This window comes from Stigmatopora nigra, chromosome 1 (assembly GCF_051989575.1).
Source record: "Stigmatopora nigra isolate UIUO_SnigA chromosome 1, RoL_Snig_1.1, whole genome shotgun sequence".
NCBI lineage: Eukaryota > Metazoa > Chordata > Actinopteri > Syngnathiformes > Syngnathidae > Stigmatopora > Stigmatopora nigra.
In genome coordinates, this window is record NC_135508.1 from 5,011,785 (window position 1) to 5,028,402 (window position 16,618).

The following is a 16,618-nucleotide window of genomic DNA, read 5'->3' on the forward strand; positions in this document are numbered from 1 at the left end:
TGAATTAGGTTTTTAATTCATTTTTTCATGCCCACTCCTCTCAGACCTTCTTTTTTTAGAGTTTAAATCTTCTTTCCATGGTTGTATAAGTTTCCTCTCTTTTCTGCAGCTTTTGACAACAAAAATAAGCTTGTTAGGTCAATTGAAGACCATAATTGCCCAATGTTGTTAATATTTTAATCATAAATGATTGATTAAATATAATTTGCCCAAAACTGAATTATATATTTAATTTACCTGCAACCATAAAAAAGATATTTGATAGAAAATGTATTCATTCATTTCTTTTTTATATTGATAATCAATGTTCCCTCTCAGATGCGCGCGTTTGAAATTGTGCAATACTCTTGTCTTCTCTGCGCAGCAGCAATCATATGGCGTGCTGTAAATAAAATCCAAACTTTAAAAAATATAAATATTTTTTACCCCATACCCTAAGATGGCGGCGTTTACACGGAAGCCAGTGGCAGTAACTCTGTCCACTCTTATATTTTTCGTGTTTTACAGCCCTTCTATCTTTTTCAAATTACATTTTAATATTCCTTAATACAATCCTTGTTACTTTATACTTTTTACTTTAATGATGAGTGATGAGTATGTTAATACTTTAGTCCTTATTTTCTGTTTATCTTTCATATGTACTGTTAACGGATGCACTTTTTTATATGTATCATATCTTGTGCTGGCCCCGCCCATCTGTCAAATTTTTAAAGTCAATGTGGCCCCCGAGCCGAAAAGTTTGCCCACCCCTGTACTACATAACTAGGTGATAATTGGGAACTGTTTTTCTAAATTATTCAAGTTAAATCATTGTAATACACTTTCTATTTGTCAAATTGTGTACCTTCGATTCCAGTGAGTGTTTTTTCTTCTTTTTTTTTTGTAGGGTGGTGTTTTCAAGTGGATATTTATAGTAGTGTCAGACCCAGCCCGTATGGAGCTGCGTGAACAGCGCCCCGTGTGGCTTAAAGTAGAATTACACAAAAGCAGCAGGACCGCTGCGTTGAACGCTGTGAGCCGACAGGAGGGATGTGACCCCGGAACAGGACGCCCTCCTTCCACCAACACTCCATTCAAATATAGCGTACAAGAAAGAAAAGCTGGACCAGGAGGGGTAAGCTCATTGTTTCTTCCTAACATTACAATGGGCGGGTTTGCACTGATTTGAAGAATCCTCCTGTTTAGCTTCTCAGACATCGAGCAGAGCAGCGGCACCTGGTTGCCGTTCGCACCCAAAGGAACTTCTTCATTCAAGGCTTTTGTCTCGGGAATGCTAGCGAGTTAGCTTGACTATTAGCATCGGCTACTTGGTTCCGGGCAATGCTGCTTCAGCGGCTTCTTAATATGTTGCATAAAAAGTATTTCGATATTGTTAAATGCGAGTCGCGTAATACTGCCGTTTTGCATTCCGAAATGACAATGTTAAGAAAAAATGGTGAGGAAAAATGCTCGCTGCTTGTTAGCGGCATCACTGCTCCAGTTTGAATGTCCTGCAATCTGAATTCTGAAATATATTGCATATATCTTTTTAGGATTTAATTTTTTTCCTGATTCCATTTTGAGTTTCATTTCATTTTTTTAAATAGTTGGGTAAGATCAACGCGTGTCATTGCTATTACATTGTATTTTACAAAGTTCATTCATTTGTATCCATCATCCTACAGCAGGGGTAGGACCCTATGGCTCGGGAGCCACATGTGGCTCTTTTGATGAGTGCATATGGCTCTCTACTAACCTGTGAGGTAAACTATGGAAACTGCTGGTGAGAAAGCGCCGGAATAGGAGCTTTATGCTGGTATTATTGCATTGACACTACCCCCAGCGCCTTAAAATGTATATTTTTTCATTACATTCTTTTGCATGGATTTTCTCATTGATAATCATTGATTAGAGCCACAAACAATTCGTATTTTCCAATGTTATTCCTTTTGAGCCCTACTACGAATTTAAAAGTCAAAATACATACATGGAAACAAGTGTCTTATCATTTTTTTTAATTTCACCACTTTTAAAGTGGAAAAAAACTGAATATTTAAAAAAAATATTCTTATGCCATTGCTAATCAATGAGAGGAGGCATTCCAGTAGAGTCTACTGCAAAAAAATGAATATTAAAGCAGTTCTAGATGTAGTATCTCAATTCTGTCACCAGCCGTTTCCATATTTTAGCTCACAGGTTAGCAAAGAGCCAGATGCACTCATCAAAAGAGCCACATGTGGCTCCGTAGCCATAGTTTCCCTACGCCTGTATTACAAGAAGCCTTACTTACCTTACTACCTACTTGTCATGATAGGTGGTCTCAAGATAGATACATAAACAATCAAATAATACATTTTTTATAACAAAAATAAATAAATAATGTGTCTCCTCAGTATTTGGCAACCACTAGTATACACAATGTCTTATAAGCCCCGTTTCAGCTATCACAAAAGGCACCAGTGCATCTTTTAATTTGTTATCATTTTTATTCCCAACTACAAATGCACCCTGCTTGGTTTTCCCTGTGTGCTAATGGCTTAACTCTAAGGCTTTTCTATTTTTGGATCATGCATGCATTGTGCCACCCTGCCTCACAGTGTTCGCTTTCTGCATGTGAGGAAACTGAAAGCCATTTATGTATTGTAGCTGGCACCCTTTCAGGAGCTTTGGGTACCACTGCACCCCGACCAGGTCAATTTGCTGCAAACCCTTCTGGTAGTGAGGAGTTTTTCAAAACTGGTGGCCAGAGTTGCTTATGTTTTTTGGCAGGTGATTTTTTTTTAACCACACTTATCCCCCACATTTGTTAGTCGGTTGCTTGTGAGATACAGATCGTATCACAACCCCCTGCTTGGCTTGGCACAGGATTTTGACACACTGTCAGCATGTCCAAGGCGTATAGTAGCCTCCTGTGGTCTGTTACTTTGGCTCGAAATATGCATTTTATTGCTCACCATAACATATCCTAGCAAACTGGTGGCTGTGGTTGACACAATGTTTTCCGAATAGTAACTTTTAGCTGATAGTTGTCCACTTAACGATGGAAATTTTTCATTTTTTGGCCTATTTTCGTTTTTTATTTTGCCACTCTTATCCGTTTCTACAGATTGAGAAAAAAATCTTAAACAATTAATATCTCATGAAAAAAAAACAAATGGGACAAACTATTTTTCTGTCCCGAATATGTGGTGTTCAAGTTGTACTCACCAAAAGACAGGCGACCAAAAGACCGGCGACCAAAAGACCGGCGACCAAAAGACCGGCGACCAAAAGACCGGCGACCAAAAGACCGGCGACCAAAAGACCGGCGACCAAAAGACCGGCGACCAAAACACCGGCGACCAAAACACCGGCGACCAAAACACCGGCGACCAAAAGACCGGCGACCAAAAGACCGGCGACCAAAAGACCGGCGACCAAAAGACCGGCGACCAAAAGACCGGCGACCAAAAGACCGGCGACCAAAAGACCGGCGACCAAAAGACCGGCGACCAAAAGACCGGCGACCAAAAGACCGGCGACCAAAAGACTGGCGACCAAAAAAACGGTGACCAAACGTCCGAGCACCCTGAATATGTGGTGTTAAAGTCGCACTGTTTAATTTCTTCCTGCACAGATTTTGTGACCTTATGTGTTTTGATATACCTTAGTGAAGCAGTAAAAATATAGTTATGTAACAAAAATATATTTAGTTTGAGGTCACTAATTACGGCCAAAAATTATACATTAAGTCCAGTAAGGCACTTGGTCAATTCTTGGAAAGAATAAATGATTTTAAGTGTAGCTTTCATAGTCTGAAAAATAGTGATTGATGCTTTGCACTGACGTGCACAGATTTGAAATCTTCCAGCCTTCAGCCCCCAGGGAGCAACTTCAAGGCTGCAGCTTCTGTTGAAGTTCCTTTGAGCAGCCCTCTGCAAGGACTGAGAGAGCCTCAAAAAGATTTAATTATGACTGATACTATAGTAGAAGATACTTTATCTTGAGATCGATGATATGAAACTCATTTGTATGTAAAAATCCCATAGGTTCAGGTTTTTAGGTCATAATCAACTTTTATAATACAGATAATATAAATTTGTCTTTAAATATAATTTAATAGATCAATTAAGTTGAATTCTGAAATGTACTTGTGTTTTCCTTAACGATGATAGTACAAAAAATAACTTAATTTTCTTGTCGTGACAAAAACGGTGCTCGGACGTTTGGTCGCTGGACGTTTGGTCCCCGGTCTTTTGGTCGCCGGTCATTTAGTCGCCTGTCGTTTGGTCGCCGGTCTTTTGGTCCCTTTTGGTCGCCGGTCAAATGGTGACAAAGAGTTTACTGTTGAAACCAGCTCTCAAAATTATATTCATGGGATAGAGTTTAATATCTAAGTACTGTTTAATATCTAAGTACATTTGACCGGTGACCAAAGGGGACCAAAAAAACGGCGACCAAACGTCCGGTCATGGACAAAAACAAGCTAAGATCCACTAACAGGTACACCTATGAACATCTTAAAGATCTTATAGATACAAATTACTATTCTCTTAATATTTATTTAAGAATTTAAGAATAGACTGTAATTTTAATATTGTGTTGGTAATGTTGCATAATTGAGGATAATCAGTCACACCTTCGAAAGCCAGTTTTGCTGCCAATCTGGTTAGTTATGTTGGATTATTTGAATTCATGCCTCAAGTGGTGACATCAAGACATGACCTACTTATCAATCACGTTTGCACAATCCAGTTCATTGCCATTGTTTGACAATAGTGTAGTCATTGTTGTATTCACGGTCCATGTGAAGAGGTATCTTTGTACCAGAGCTGCCTATTTACATCCAGTATTTTTTTCTTCTTCTGCTATCGTGTTTTCAAATAATACTTCTACTATTTTTTTCTATGTAATTATTGGTGGTTTAACAGTTCACATCAATGTATGGAACCATCTCAGTTTTGCATGTTCGGTTTGGTTCACTTGTGTATTGTTTCAGTTTTGTTTTCTGAAATTTTCCCACCCTAAAGTTATTAGTGTTCCCTCGCTACTTCGCGCTTCAGCTAACGCGGACTCAGAGCTTCGCAGATTTTTTTTCAGGAAAAAATAAAATAAAAATTTTAAAGATATTAAGTTATAATTATAATGTACATCATTTTACAAGAGGTGCAAACAAAATATTCAATAGGAATTAGTAATTGCATCAAAAAAAGGCCAAAGAAATGGTCAATAACATGGTGAGAGTTCAGGAATCACATTGATGACGTCATGGCTGTGTACAGGAGTATCTTCACCGCCCAAAAAAAACAATGTTCACAACTCCCAATAACGATGTTTCTTACGTACAAAAAAACTGCAGAAGATCCTCCATCTGGACTACGATGATGTTTTTGCTTGGTGGTGCTTTTGTGCACGTGTTACACGTTTCTTTAAGCATTTTTGAAGGGGCACGCCTACTTAGCGGAAACGCAGCTATTGCGGGGGATCCCGGTCCCCATTAAACGCGATAACCGAGGGGACACTCTACCAGCAATCTAAGCACATTGTGAGCAATGATCTCCTTAGGGAGGCCACTCCTATGTCTCAATTCCTGTTTAACTGTTTCCTGGAGGAGTTTCAATTGATAAAAACAGTACAATATTGTGAATCATGTGAGCCGCTGATTCAGCCAAGTCGTGAAAGGCACAAATAGACTGAGCCATGCCTCACTAGCTCACTCTTCCCTTCATGACTCAACAAATGTGAGAGCCTATCACATTACATGAAAGCCTGGGAGCCAACTCAGCTCAGTTACTGTTAATTGTTCATAATGTCTTATAATGTCATATTTTGATGCTAAATAGTACTTCATTAGTGATTGGACCACTGTATCATTTAAAGTATTATTAACTTTCTGACGTCTATTAGAAATATTGCATTACTGGGATGATGTACGTGACAAGTAATAAGATCTAGTTTATCTGTCCTGCTTGTCCAGTTGTAAATCTAAACAATACAATATAGTGAGTGTTCCCTGGAATCATCGGCGATAAGGCGTTAATTCCTCGGAGTACAATCTTGATTCTGCTATGAGCAATTCGGAAATAAAATACTTGGTATGTTTCATTAAGTTTAAAGAGAAATTCTGAAAACATTGGATTGGATTGGATAACTTTATTCATCCTGTATTCGGGAAATTACATTGTGGCAGTAGTAAGACGGTTTATTTGCGTCTGACCTCATTAAGATCCTAAGTTAACTACATCCAAAGATTGTATTTTACTGCCTAAAGACTTTCTGTAGCTGTTTTGAAATCTTTAGTTCCACACATGATGTACAGTAATACTGGCTGTGTAGATAGGAGAATGGTGTTTTTAGTCTGGTAAATGATGACATTTAGTTCTTTTAATATAGTTAGAAGCCTAAGCTTTGTGAAGAAACTAAATATGTCCTCATTTTCTAACATCAAGCGCCAACATCAAGAGGTTCCAAATAATTACTCCTTTCATGAAAGCACTAGTCCTCTATTTTATACAGAAAATGAATGTGAAACCTTACAGCCTTTTGTCCTGGCACAGACAGATGTAAAAATGTGATCATGTCTCTAAATAGGCATGAATATTAATGAGCCTTTGTTGTACAATCACTCCATTCTTGGGGGGAAAAAGGACCCAAGGCAGACCCTTTAGGCTACAACTCATTGATCAACTACTGGATCCAAGGCATCACAGTAGTTTGAATTATTTGAATGTTCTAATTTCTGAAGCAAAGAAGAATATAATTTTTCTGCCAAGTCCTCCACAATTTTTCAGTCAGTAGTACAGGTATTTTATAAACAAATGCATGACAGCTCTATGATTCTAGACTTTAGCTGGCAACCAATCAGCTCCTGGAGCGCAAACCCTACCTCAACATCCAGTCAATAAAACGCCAAAAATGAAAGAAATAAGTCTATGAGAAAAAAATCTTAACATTGTGTGTGACCGGACGTTTGGTCGCCGGTCAAATGTACTCGGATATTAAACAGTAATTAGATATTAAACAGTACTTAGATATTAAACAGTACTTAGATATTAAACAGTGCTTAGATATTAAACAGTACTTAGATATTAAACACTACTTAGATTTTAAACAGTACTTAGATATTAAAGTCTCATGAATATATTTTTGAGAGCTGGTTTCAACAGTAAACTCGGCCAAAAGACCGCCGACCCAAAAAATGGCGACAAAAAGGCTGGCAACCAAACGTCCGAGCACCACATTATGCCATTACTGTCAGAATAGCGCGAGAGTAACATCAAATCCATTTTAACAGAGATGGTTAGCATTGAATGGCTGTGTTTCAATGCCATTAGCGGCAATAGACGTCCATCCATCCCAACAGTCAACACTTGTTTTATTTTGTTTGAATCTCTTCAGATGATGTTCGCAGATATAACGGCAAAGTAGTAAATCCCATCATTTAACAATCTTTTATCAGATGCAATATTACATTAGCATCCAATCAATTTAATTGATCTTTAAGATCACTAAAAATAAAGAACTAACTTCGATCGGTGCTCGGACGTTTGGTCGCCGGTCAAATGGTGACAGAGAGTTTACTGTTGAAGCCAGCCCTCAAAATTATTTCATGAGAGAGAGTTTAATATTTAAGAGAGAGAGTTTAATATCTAAGTACTGTTTAATATCTTAGTACATTTGACCAGCGACCAAAAGACCGGCGACCAAACGTCCGGTCACGACTCCGATCACATGGTGAATCTACACTGTGGCAGACAGTATAGCAGCTCTATCCATATATCGGCATCTGTATTTGAGCAAGCAAGAGCCTCAATTAACTGTACCCCTCCATCAAACAGTCTGTCAACATGTATTAGCAGTCCTTTTATGTAGATAAGAGGCTAAAATAAATTGCCAGAACTATCAGAATCACTATGACTATTATAGATAAATTCTGAAGGCTGGAACAGAACCTTTCTTGCATACAAATGGTCTCCTGTTACAGGTTTTATCCTTTACATTTCATTTCTATATATGAAACTTTTGTCTGAAGCTGAGCTTTGGCTTTTTTTAATTAGGATTATCTGAAAATACTTTCGGTATGTGATAGGTGAGATCAAATGCAATAACAGCTGACCTTGTTGTGGGTGTGTATTGTCGGATTCTTTTATCGGCTTGTGACAATCCTTGTCCTACCCTTTGCCTATATTTTGCATAGCTGCAGACTGACTGTGAAAATAGGTCATTAGTAACTCCGAAAAGAAGAGATGGAAAGAGCAGGCAGGGGCTGAGATCTGTGAGATAACATGCATCAAATATTAATGAGTCCATGCTGAGTTTTTTTCTTTTCTTTGGGTGGATGGGTCTGGTGTTATTATTTTACGAGACTATATCATGCTTAACCTGCATTTATTTCATGATTATTTTTCAATACATTTATTGTGTGTATATATAGATATATGTTTATATATCTATATATGTTTATATATTTACGTATGTTTATGTGTTTATATATTTATATATGTTTATATATTTATATAAGTTTATCTATCTATATATGGTTATATATCTATGTATAGTTATATATCTATATATATATGTTTATCTATCTATAGTTATATATCTATATATATGTTTATCTATCTATATATGTTTATATACCTATATATAGTTATATATCTATATATATATTTATATACATTATTTGTACAACGTCGGCGGGCCGGATTAAAAAGCCTAACGGGCCGTGTGTGGCCCGCGGGCCATAGTTTGCCCGTGTCTGGTCTAACCCAACTGTGCTTCATTATTTGATTGTGTGTTTGTGTAGAGCCACAGGAGCTGGGGGGATGAACCGCGAGGAGGCCCCGGGAAAGTCTCCTGAAGACATGTACATCCAGCAGAAAGTGCGAGTTCTCCTCATGCTCAAGAAAATGGGCTCAAATGTACGTAGAACAGAACACGCAATGATGTTGTAGTTCATCCCATTCTATGTCTGCATCAGCTATCTCCAATTGCTTCCGATGTACCATGGGTGTTCATTACAGATCATCAATGGGGCTATTCTTCAAAATGTAATTAACTTGATGTAAAATTTCCAAATAGCTAACACACGCACAGTTTAGCCAACGTGGTTTCTTCTGTCACAAGCAGCAACTGAATGCACTTAACTGATCACACTTTTATATATATTGGTAAAAATGTATGGACTTCATGGGTTAGGATGAAAACCTGCACATACTGCGACTTTTAGGTTAAACAGCAATGATTAAAACTGATAAGATTCCTCCACCCCAATTTTTTTTTACATATATATGTATATATATCTTTTACAGCTTACGCCAAGCGAAGAGGCTTTTCTCCGGAATTATGCAGGTGTGGTCCATAGTCAGATGAGCCAGCTGCCACAGCACAGCATTGATCAGGGTAAGGCTGACACACACATTGCAAAGGCACCATGGGGACAGTCACATTTGGGGTTATCTCCTCCACACATTTTCCCTTGTATGTTGACCCCAGCAAAATTCACAGGATTGTCTGACACAGACCTACACACTGTCCCACAACAGTGTAGAATTACTTGAGAAATGGTAGCAGACTCTGTAAGAAAATGAGTCATTCTCGGTGTACTCTGAGTGCATTTTTTAACATCTGGTTTTACACTTGTCCCAGGAAGAGCTCTGAATAGCACTCGTGTCTGACCTCTGTCAGTACAATAATGGTTGCATGGTTGCTGGGATGGGATTTGCCAACAGGTGGCGCTTATGACCACAGTTTTACACCAACTATTTCCCTGTGTGACTGTCACAGCATTGCGTAGTTACACAAACATTCCTTATATTGATACCTTACATGTTTTTCATGTGTTACAAAATGTTATTCACACTCAAAAGGGGTGCCAGGAAAGGCGCTTAAAATATATTTGGACTGTTTCATTATTGGATTGGATAACTTTATTCATCCCATATTCAGGAAATTTCATTGTCACAGTAGCAAGAGGGTCAAGATGCAGAAATAGGATTATATTTAAGAATATTGTATTTTTCTTGACAGTTGGTTTGCTTGTTCTGGCTCTGTTCTTTGCTTAATTCGGAAAACTCGCCTTGGAGATATATTACTTTTAGTAGGGAGAGCCTCAGTGGTATTGAGCTACCTCAATCGGCACATGATGTGCCGAGTATGTATTATACATCATCAACAGTCACATTTAGTGTTGTCAGGAAGTCTGCTGACCACCTGCGATTGGGCATTAATAAATCATTAGTGTTGATCTTCTTATCCAGAGGAGCAAGATTAGACCTCATAGAACAAACTAGAATGCTGTTAATCACTTATAAATGTTCGGTATGGTGCTTATGCATTGAGAGGCATCAGAATAATTTCTTTTGAATTCTACAACATCATGTAGGCAAAGTTCCCTCAAATTTTTTGTTGGTCTGGGCAGAAAGACAACCTCCCTGAGCGCACTTAGTACCAGTGAGTGCGACATCATCATTGCTCGCTATGGGCATATCAGTATCACACCTCCCATAAGCAGGTGTGTGTCAATGTTCTCTCAAATTTTTCATGTAAAACATGCTGTAAAACACAAAAAAAAAATAAGAGTGGACAGAGATACTGCCACTGGTTGCCACGTAAACAGCGCCATCATGGGGAAAGGGGTAAAAAAAAAAAAAAATAGTTTGGATTTTATTTACTGCACGCCATATGATTGCTGCTGCGCAGAGAAGACGAGAGTAGTGCGCAATTGCACATTGGTTGTAGGAATCTAGAAGTTGAATGATTTTTGTATGATTACATACACTTATATACACACAAATTCTACTGTCTATTCAATTCTGCTTAAGTACGGCAAGAGAATCTGTTTAGATACCCGTTGCGCATTTATTTCCCTTCAAAATAACGAAGATTGAGATTTTCATAATCTGACAAACCTGCTGCAGCAACATGTATAAAATATTTTCTCTCTCCACTTTCCTCCCCAGGCATTGGGCTATTCTTTCCGAACTAGAGATGTCCTGATTACATATTTTTGCACCTCATTTCGTGAATCTGCCAATACCAAATCCCTACCCGATATGAGCTGCATATGGGTTTCTAATCAGCATGCATAGTCAAAGGAAACACTTTTGAGTGAAAAATAAGGTTTAAAATGTAAACAGTGACACACCTGCAGACATTCTTGCTCTTATCATGCGGTATTTTTTCCTTGTTTGCGTCCTCTGGGTGTTTCTCAGCTTTGTTGCATATCGGAAAACATGTAGTATTATTTTTTTTTACCCCAATAATTTGGGAACTTTGGATTTTTTATATGGAGAAAAGGTTGCTCTATTAAAAGTTAAGCATCTTTTTAAATGTATTCCCATTCTGTGGAGTTCAAGCACCCTTCATTGGCTTATTCTTTGAAAAAGCAAGTCACCCACCCACCTCAAATTACACCGCAATATGCTGATGTTGTAGAATTTGTAAATGTGTTGACGCTTTTAGACAACCGCAGAGGTCATTTGTCCCTTTATCCTGCTAGGGTTCTCGTCATGGTGTAATAGTGTCATGTGTGATGGATTCATCGATTAGTTGGCGGAATGCCGGTTAAGGACAGAGCAACATGGCGCTATGCTCTTTAGCCTGGCTACATTAATAATAAAATATCGTCGACCAACCACATTTTGACTTTGACTAAACATAAAGGGAAAATATATACTAATTTGCTAGAAATAACAAATGTACATTATACAACTATCGATCCTGCAAATTACTAAAGGTTTAGTTACTTTAGCTAGGTTGCGTTAGGACAGGAGTGGGCAAAGCTTTTGGCCCAGGGGCCACATTGACTTTAAAAATTTGACAGATGGGCCGGGTCAGCACAAGATACGATACAAATAAAAAAGTGCATCCGTTAACAGTACATATGAAACATAAACAGAAAAAATGGAGTAAAGTATTAACATACTCATCACTCCTCATTAAAGTATTAAGTAAAGTAAATACGAATGTACTAAGAAGTATTAAAATGTAATTTAAAAAAGATAGAGTGGCTGTAAAACACAAAAAAACAAGAGTGGACAGAGCTACTGCCACTGGCTTCCGCGTGACAGCGCCATTTTGGGGAAAAAAAACATTATTTGGACAACTTCGGCGGGCCGGATTAAAAGGCCTAGTGGGCCGAATGTGGCCCGCGGGCCGTAGGTTGCCCATGTCTGCGTTAGGACTAACTTTCTGCCATAGCATTTTTAAAGTTGTTCTATAGACTCGCTACCCTAAATATAAATGTGGGACCTGGATTGCAAAAATTAAATATACAATTTAAAAAATATATATCAATTTTGTCATTATAGTGCTCAGATTTCAACTTGTAATTCCGATATTTATTTCTTTTTATTTAATAATTTATGTATTTACATATATTTCTTGATAGGTTTCTTAATGTTGCTTAAATTGAAGAATGTTATATGCATTTTATACATTTTAGCCATTGCCCGACAGTAAGGCAGAGCAATCAGCTCATGATACTGTCTTATTTAACAAAGGAAAGTTCTTTCTCCCAGAAGCAGTAGGTCGCCTCAACAAAGGTGGAGATCTACGTAAAAGAGTTGCCATAGCAACCTTGCATGTCCCGGGAAGTCTGAGGTCCCCTGTGGGTTTGGTGTTGTTGCGACATGCTGCAGTGGTAGATTGAAATAACAGGAGAGACGGCATGCTAATTACCACAGCTTGTGTCTGATATCTTTTTTTTATTTTTGCCTGACCCATCGCCTCATACACACAAATATGGAGTTTGCTTTGATAGAATAACCATGAACCTCTTGTTTTTGCCTTGCAATGTCATAAAATGGAAACTTCTTGCGTAAGGCTCAATTTCCAATGCGAGGATAAAGATTGAAGTTCAACCTTTGATAATGATTCATCTCTATGCAGATTTTTAACCCAGGTGTGTTAATTAGTTCATTTGTGCAGGGTTCCTAAACTGCAAAGATATCCAGCTTTAGACCAAATTGATCTATAATTGCTGGACTTGCTTATGTTCAAAATTTAGCTACTGTATTTTCACGACTATAAGGCGCACCACATTTAAAGGCGCACCCTCAATGAATGACACATTTTATTTTTTTCCCATACGTAAAGCACACTGGATTATAAGGCGCCCTGTCTATTTTGGAGAAAATTTAAGACTTTTAAGTGCGCCTTATAGTCGTGAAAATACGGTACTTAGAAATATATTATTATGTTATATTTTTATATTGTATCTTTGTTCAAAGAAAGCTATTCACGCCATTCACCATTTGGAAAGAGGAAACACCATTTTTTTTGTTCATTTAAAATATTTTAATACCTTTCAAGAGGGTGGGAGGATGGAGTATGACATGAAATAAGCACCGTCACCCACAATGTTCCCTCTAATTTTTTGTTGGTCTGGGCAGAAATACAACCTCCCTGAGCGCACTAAGTACCAGTGTGAGCGACATTATCTTTGCTCGTTATGGGCACACCAGTATCACACTTGTCATAAGCAGGTGCATGTCAATGTGACCTCTAATTTTTCATGTAAAACGTGCTGTAAAACACGAAAAACATAACTGGACAGAGCTACTGCCACTGACTGCCGCATAAAGGGCGCCATCATGGGGAAAGGGGTAAAAAAATGTTTGGTTTTTATTTTCTGCGCGCCATATGATTGCTACTGCGCAGAGAAGACGAAAGTAGTGCGCAATTGTGCGCAATTTAGAGGGAACATTGGTCACCAATTTAGCTATTTTCAACTTATTTTATTTTTTCATTCTTTTTTCGCACACAAGTCATCCTTGAACATTACATCGATCAATCAAGTGAGCTGTGACTCGTTATACAAATGTGCAGCTTATCCGCTTATTGTCAACTTGACCACACTTCCAGTAGGTGTGGGAGTCAAAGCACAGATTGTGACCTAGAATACACTTTGTCCAGTAATAAGTGAACATTTAGTGAGTACAGTTTCCACGTTGTATATTCTCATTTGGCTGAGTAAAGTATTAAAGCTTTACACTTGATATTTCTTGATTTGGTGATTGGTTTTACATGAAAACAATTTCCGCCATTCTTAATTTCAGAGTCAGGGCAAATGATGATTTGTTTGTTCTCTTGCTTGTTGGGGCTGATTTGTGCTGTAAGTGTCATGCAAGGGAGGATCCAGTCTACAACCGGACACGGAGTTGTATTGAAACAAGTTAGAGGAGTTTTACCCGGAGCATTCTGGCCATTATCGGTCTCCTGGCAACGGGTTTCGGGGGCCCTGCCTGTCCAATGCGTAAGCTACTGCCTCTTTGTGTTGCGTTACTATCTCTGGAGGGTGTGTATGTTTGTTTGTGGCTGAGCAAGAAGACTCCAAAAAGTGAAACAGTTCCCACATTCCCTTTTGAACATTGCGCTCAACATTTTAGTGAAGGTCTCCGCACTTTTCAGCCATAATTCAATTGTCCACTTCCCGAAAATGCACCTGCCTTCTTCTTCACACCAGATATCAATTTTTGTCCTGTTTCCCCCTCTTGCCTACTCTGCGCCTTCATTTCCATAACCTGATTTGGTGAGCCAACAAACCCGCATGAGACATTCTTCAAAGTTCACATTAAAATCTCCCAACCCCCTCCCAAAAAAAAAAAACATCTAACCAAGCTACGCTTGATTGCCGGACAGAAAAATAATAACAGGATCTGCTACTTGTGCCAAATATATGAGGAAGAACTGTGTCCTACTTTAATATCTGCACTGTTATTAAATCCAATTGGCACTTTGGGGCTGTGGAGATAACAGCTTTTTTTTTTTGTAAGACCCTCACTGGCCGTTGTTTTCTTTCCGGCTATCACAAAAAGGTGCTGATGGAAATCACTTCATCAACATTTAGTTTATCAACACGACTAACCAAGAAAAAGACTGAAAAATGAGCGTTTGGTCGCCGGGCGTTTGGTCGCCGGGCGTTTGGTCGCCGGGCGTTTGGTCGCCGGGCGTTTGGTCGCCGGGCGTTTGGTCGCCGGTCTTTTGGTCCCTTTTGGTCGCCGGTCTAATGTACTCCGATATTAAACAGTAGATATATATTAAACTCTCTCTCTTAGATATTAAACTCTCTCTTTTAGATATTAAACTCTCTCTTAGATATTAAACTCTCTCTCTTAGATATTAAACTCTCTCTCTCTTAGATATTAAACTCTCTCTCTCTTAGATATTAAACTCTCTCTCTCTTAGATGTTAAACTCTCTCTCTTAGATATTAAACTCTCTCTCTCTTAGATGTTAAACTCTCTCTCTTAGATATTAAACTCTCTCTCTCTCTCTCATGAATATAATTTTGAGCGCTGGTTTCAACAGTAAACTATCACCATTTGACCGACAACCAAAAGACCAGCGACCAAAAGGGACCAAAAGACAGGCGACCAAACGTCCGAGCATCCAGAAACCTAATTGTCATCATACCCAGAACTGCGTATGACGAAATTAGTCAATGTTGTCGTCCAAAACATTTTCTGTCTGTCTCTTTGACCGACAGGTGCAGAGGATGTGGTGATGGCATTCTCACGATCAGAGACGGAAGATCGAAGACAGTGACTAGAACTACCCTAACCCCCCCCCCCCCCCCCCCTCCCTGTCCTATCCCCCCCATAATAACCTATATGTTACTACACAATGATGATGAAGGAGCGACCTGGAAGAGGTAGACAGACCTTTTCTGTCTTGTCTTCCAGTTTGCAGAAGACACACAAAACAGATCGCCACGGGTCGACTCCTTAGTCATCTTACATCAAGGTGGATGATGACAGAAACTCGATTTGTATGGATGTTCATCAAATATAGTTTCGGTTTTTGTTTGCCATGTCGGTCAGGTGTTTAGGTGGAGTGTGCTATGACGGTCGCGATTGATTTTTGGGGCCTCTTTTGTTTTGTTTTTCTTTAAAGAGACTAGCTGCTCCTTTAAGAAAGTCGTAGGACAAAATCACAGAGGTGTTCACTTGGTTACCGATCATCTAATCCAGTGGTCTCAAACCGGTTCCACATAGGGCCGCAGTGGGTCCTGGTTTTTGTTCCAACAGATCCAGTGCCGACAATTTAACCAATCAGTTGTCTTTAAAATAAGTAGCACCTGACTCTAATTAACTGATTGCCCTTGCAAAAGGTATCCTTGTTGAGTTGGAATGAAAACCTGCACCCACTGCGGCCCTTTGGGGGCCGGTTTGAGACCACTGATCTAATCGGACGGCTGCAAACATTAACCATCCGTTATTGTTTTTGTCCATCCAGGTATAGATTTCTGTTGGTTTTACCCCAGAATGAAAACTATCAAGGCAATTCAGGTTTTGTCTAAAAACTGTGTTAATTACTACTCAACTTCTTGATCATAATTATTTACAGTGTTCCCTCGCTACTTCGCGGTTCAGCTATCACGGACTCAGAGCTTCACAGATTTTTTTTGGGAAAAAAATACAAATATTACATTGAAACAACATACTTTACAGTTTTTTTTGTTATAACGTGAATTTCACTCTCTCTACCCGTATTCTATATGGTGTACTGTATACAGGCGGTAAAAAAATTGGAATTATATTCAAATTAAGCATTTTTGAAGGGGAATCCCTACTTAGCGGAAATTCACTTATCGCGGGTGGTCCCGGTCCCCATTAACCGCGATAACCGAGGGAACACTGTATATCCATACACAGTAG

General features: G+C 38.8%; 1 protein-coding gene across 1 annotated transcript; it reads left to right on the top strand.

Moving 5' to 3' along the window:
* Positions 1-975: 975 nt before the first annotated feature.
* Positions 976-16,380, top strand: ctnnbip1 (catenin, beta interacting protein 1). Its single transcript, XM_077732362.1, has 4 exons — positions 976-1,114; positions 8,765-8,879; positions 9,270-9,360; positions 15,448-16,380. Exons 2-4 carry the CDS (start codon positions 8,784-8,786, stop codon positions 15,504-15,506), a joined length of 246 nt encoding a protein of 81 aa, XP_077588488.1. The 5' UTR covers positions 976-1,114; positions 8,765-8,783; the 3' UTR covers positions 15,507-16,380.
* Positions 16,381-16,618: the final 238 nt, after the last annotated feature.

What these genes read in the sequence shown, in the direction of transcription:
- ctnnbip1 (XM_077732362.1), top strand. Translation starts at nt 8,784, where the DNA reads ATGAACCGCGAGGAGGCCCCGGGAAAGTCTCCTGAAGACATGTACATC. An exon ending in TCAAGAAAATGGGCTCAAAT is followed by an intron (nt 8,880 to 9,269) that starts GTACGTAGAACA and finishes TATCTTTTACAG; the next exon opens with CTTACGCCAAGCGAAGAGGC. An exon ending in ACAGCACAGCATTGATCAGG is followed by an intron (nt 9,361 to 15,447) that starts GTAAGGCTGACA and finishes TTTGACCGACAG; the next exon opens with GTGCAGAGGATGTGGTGATG.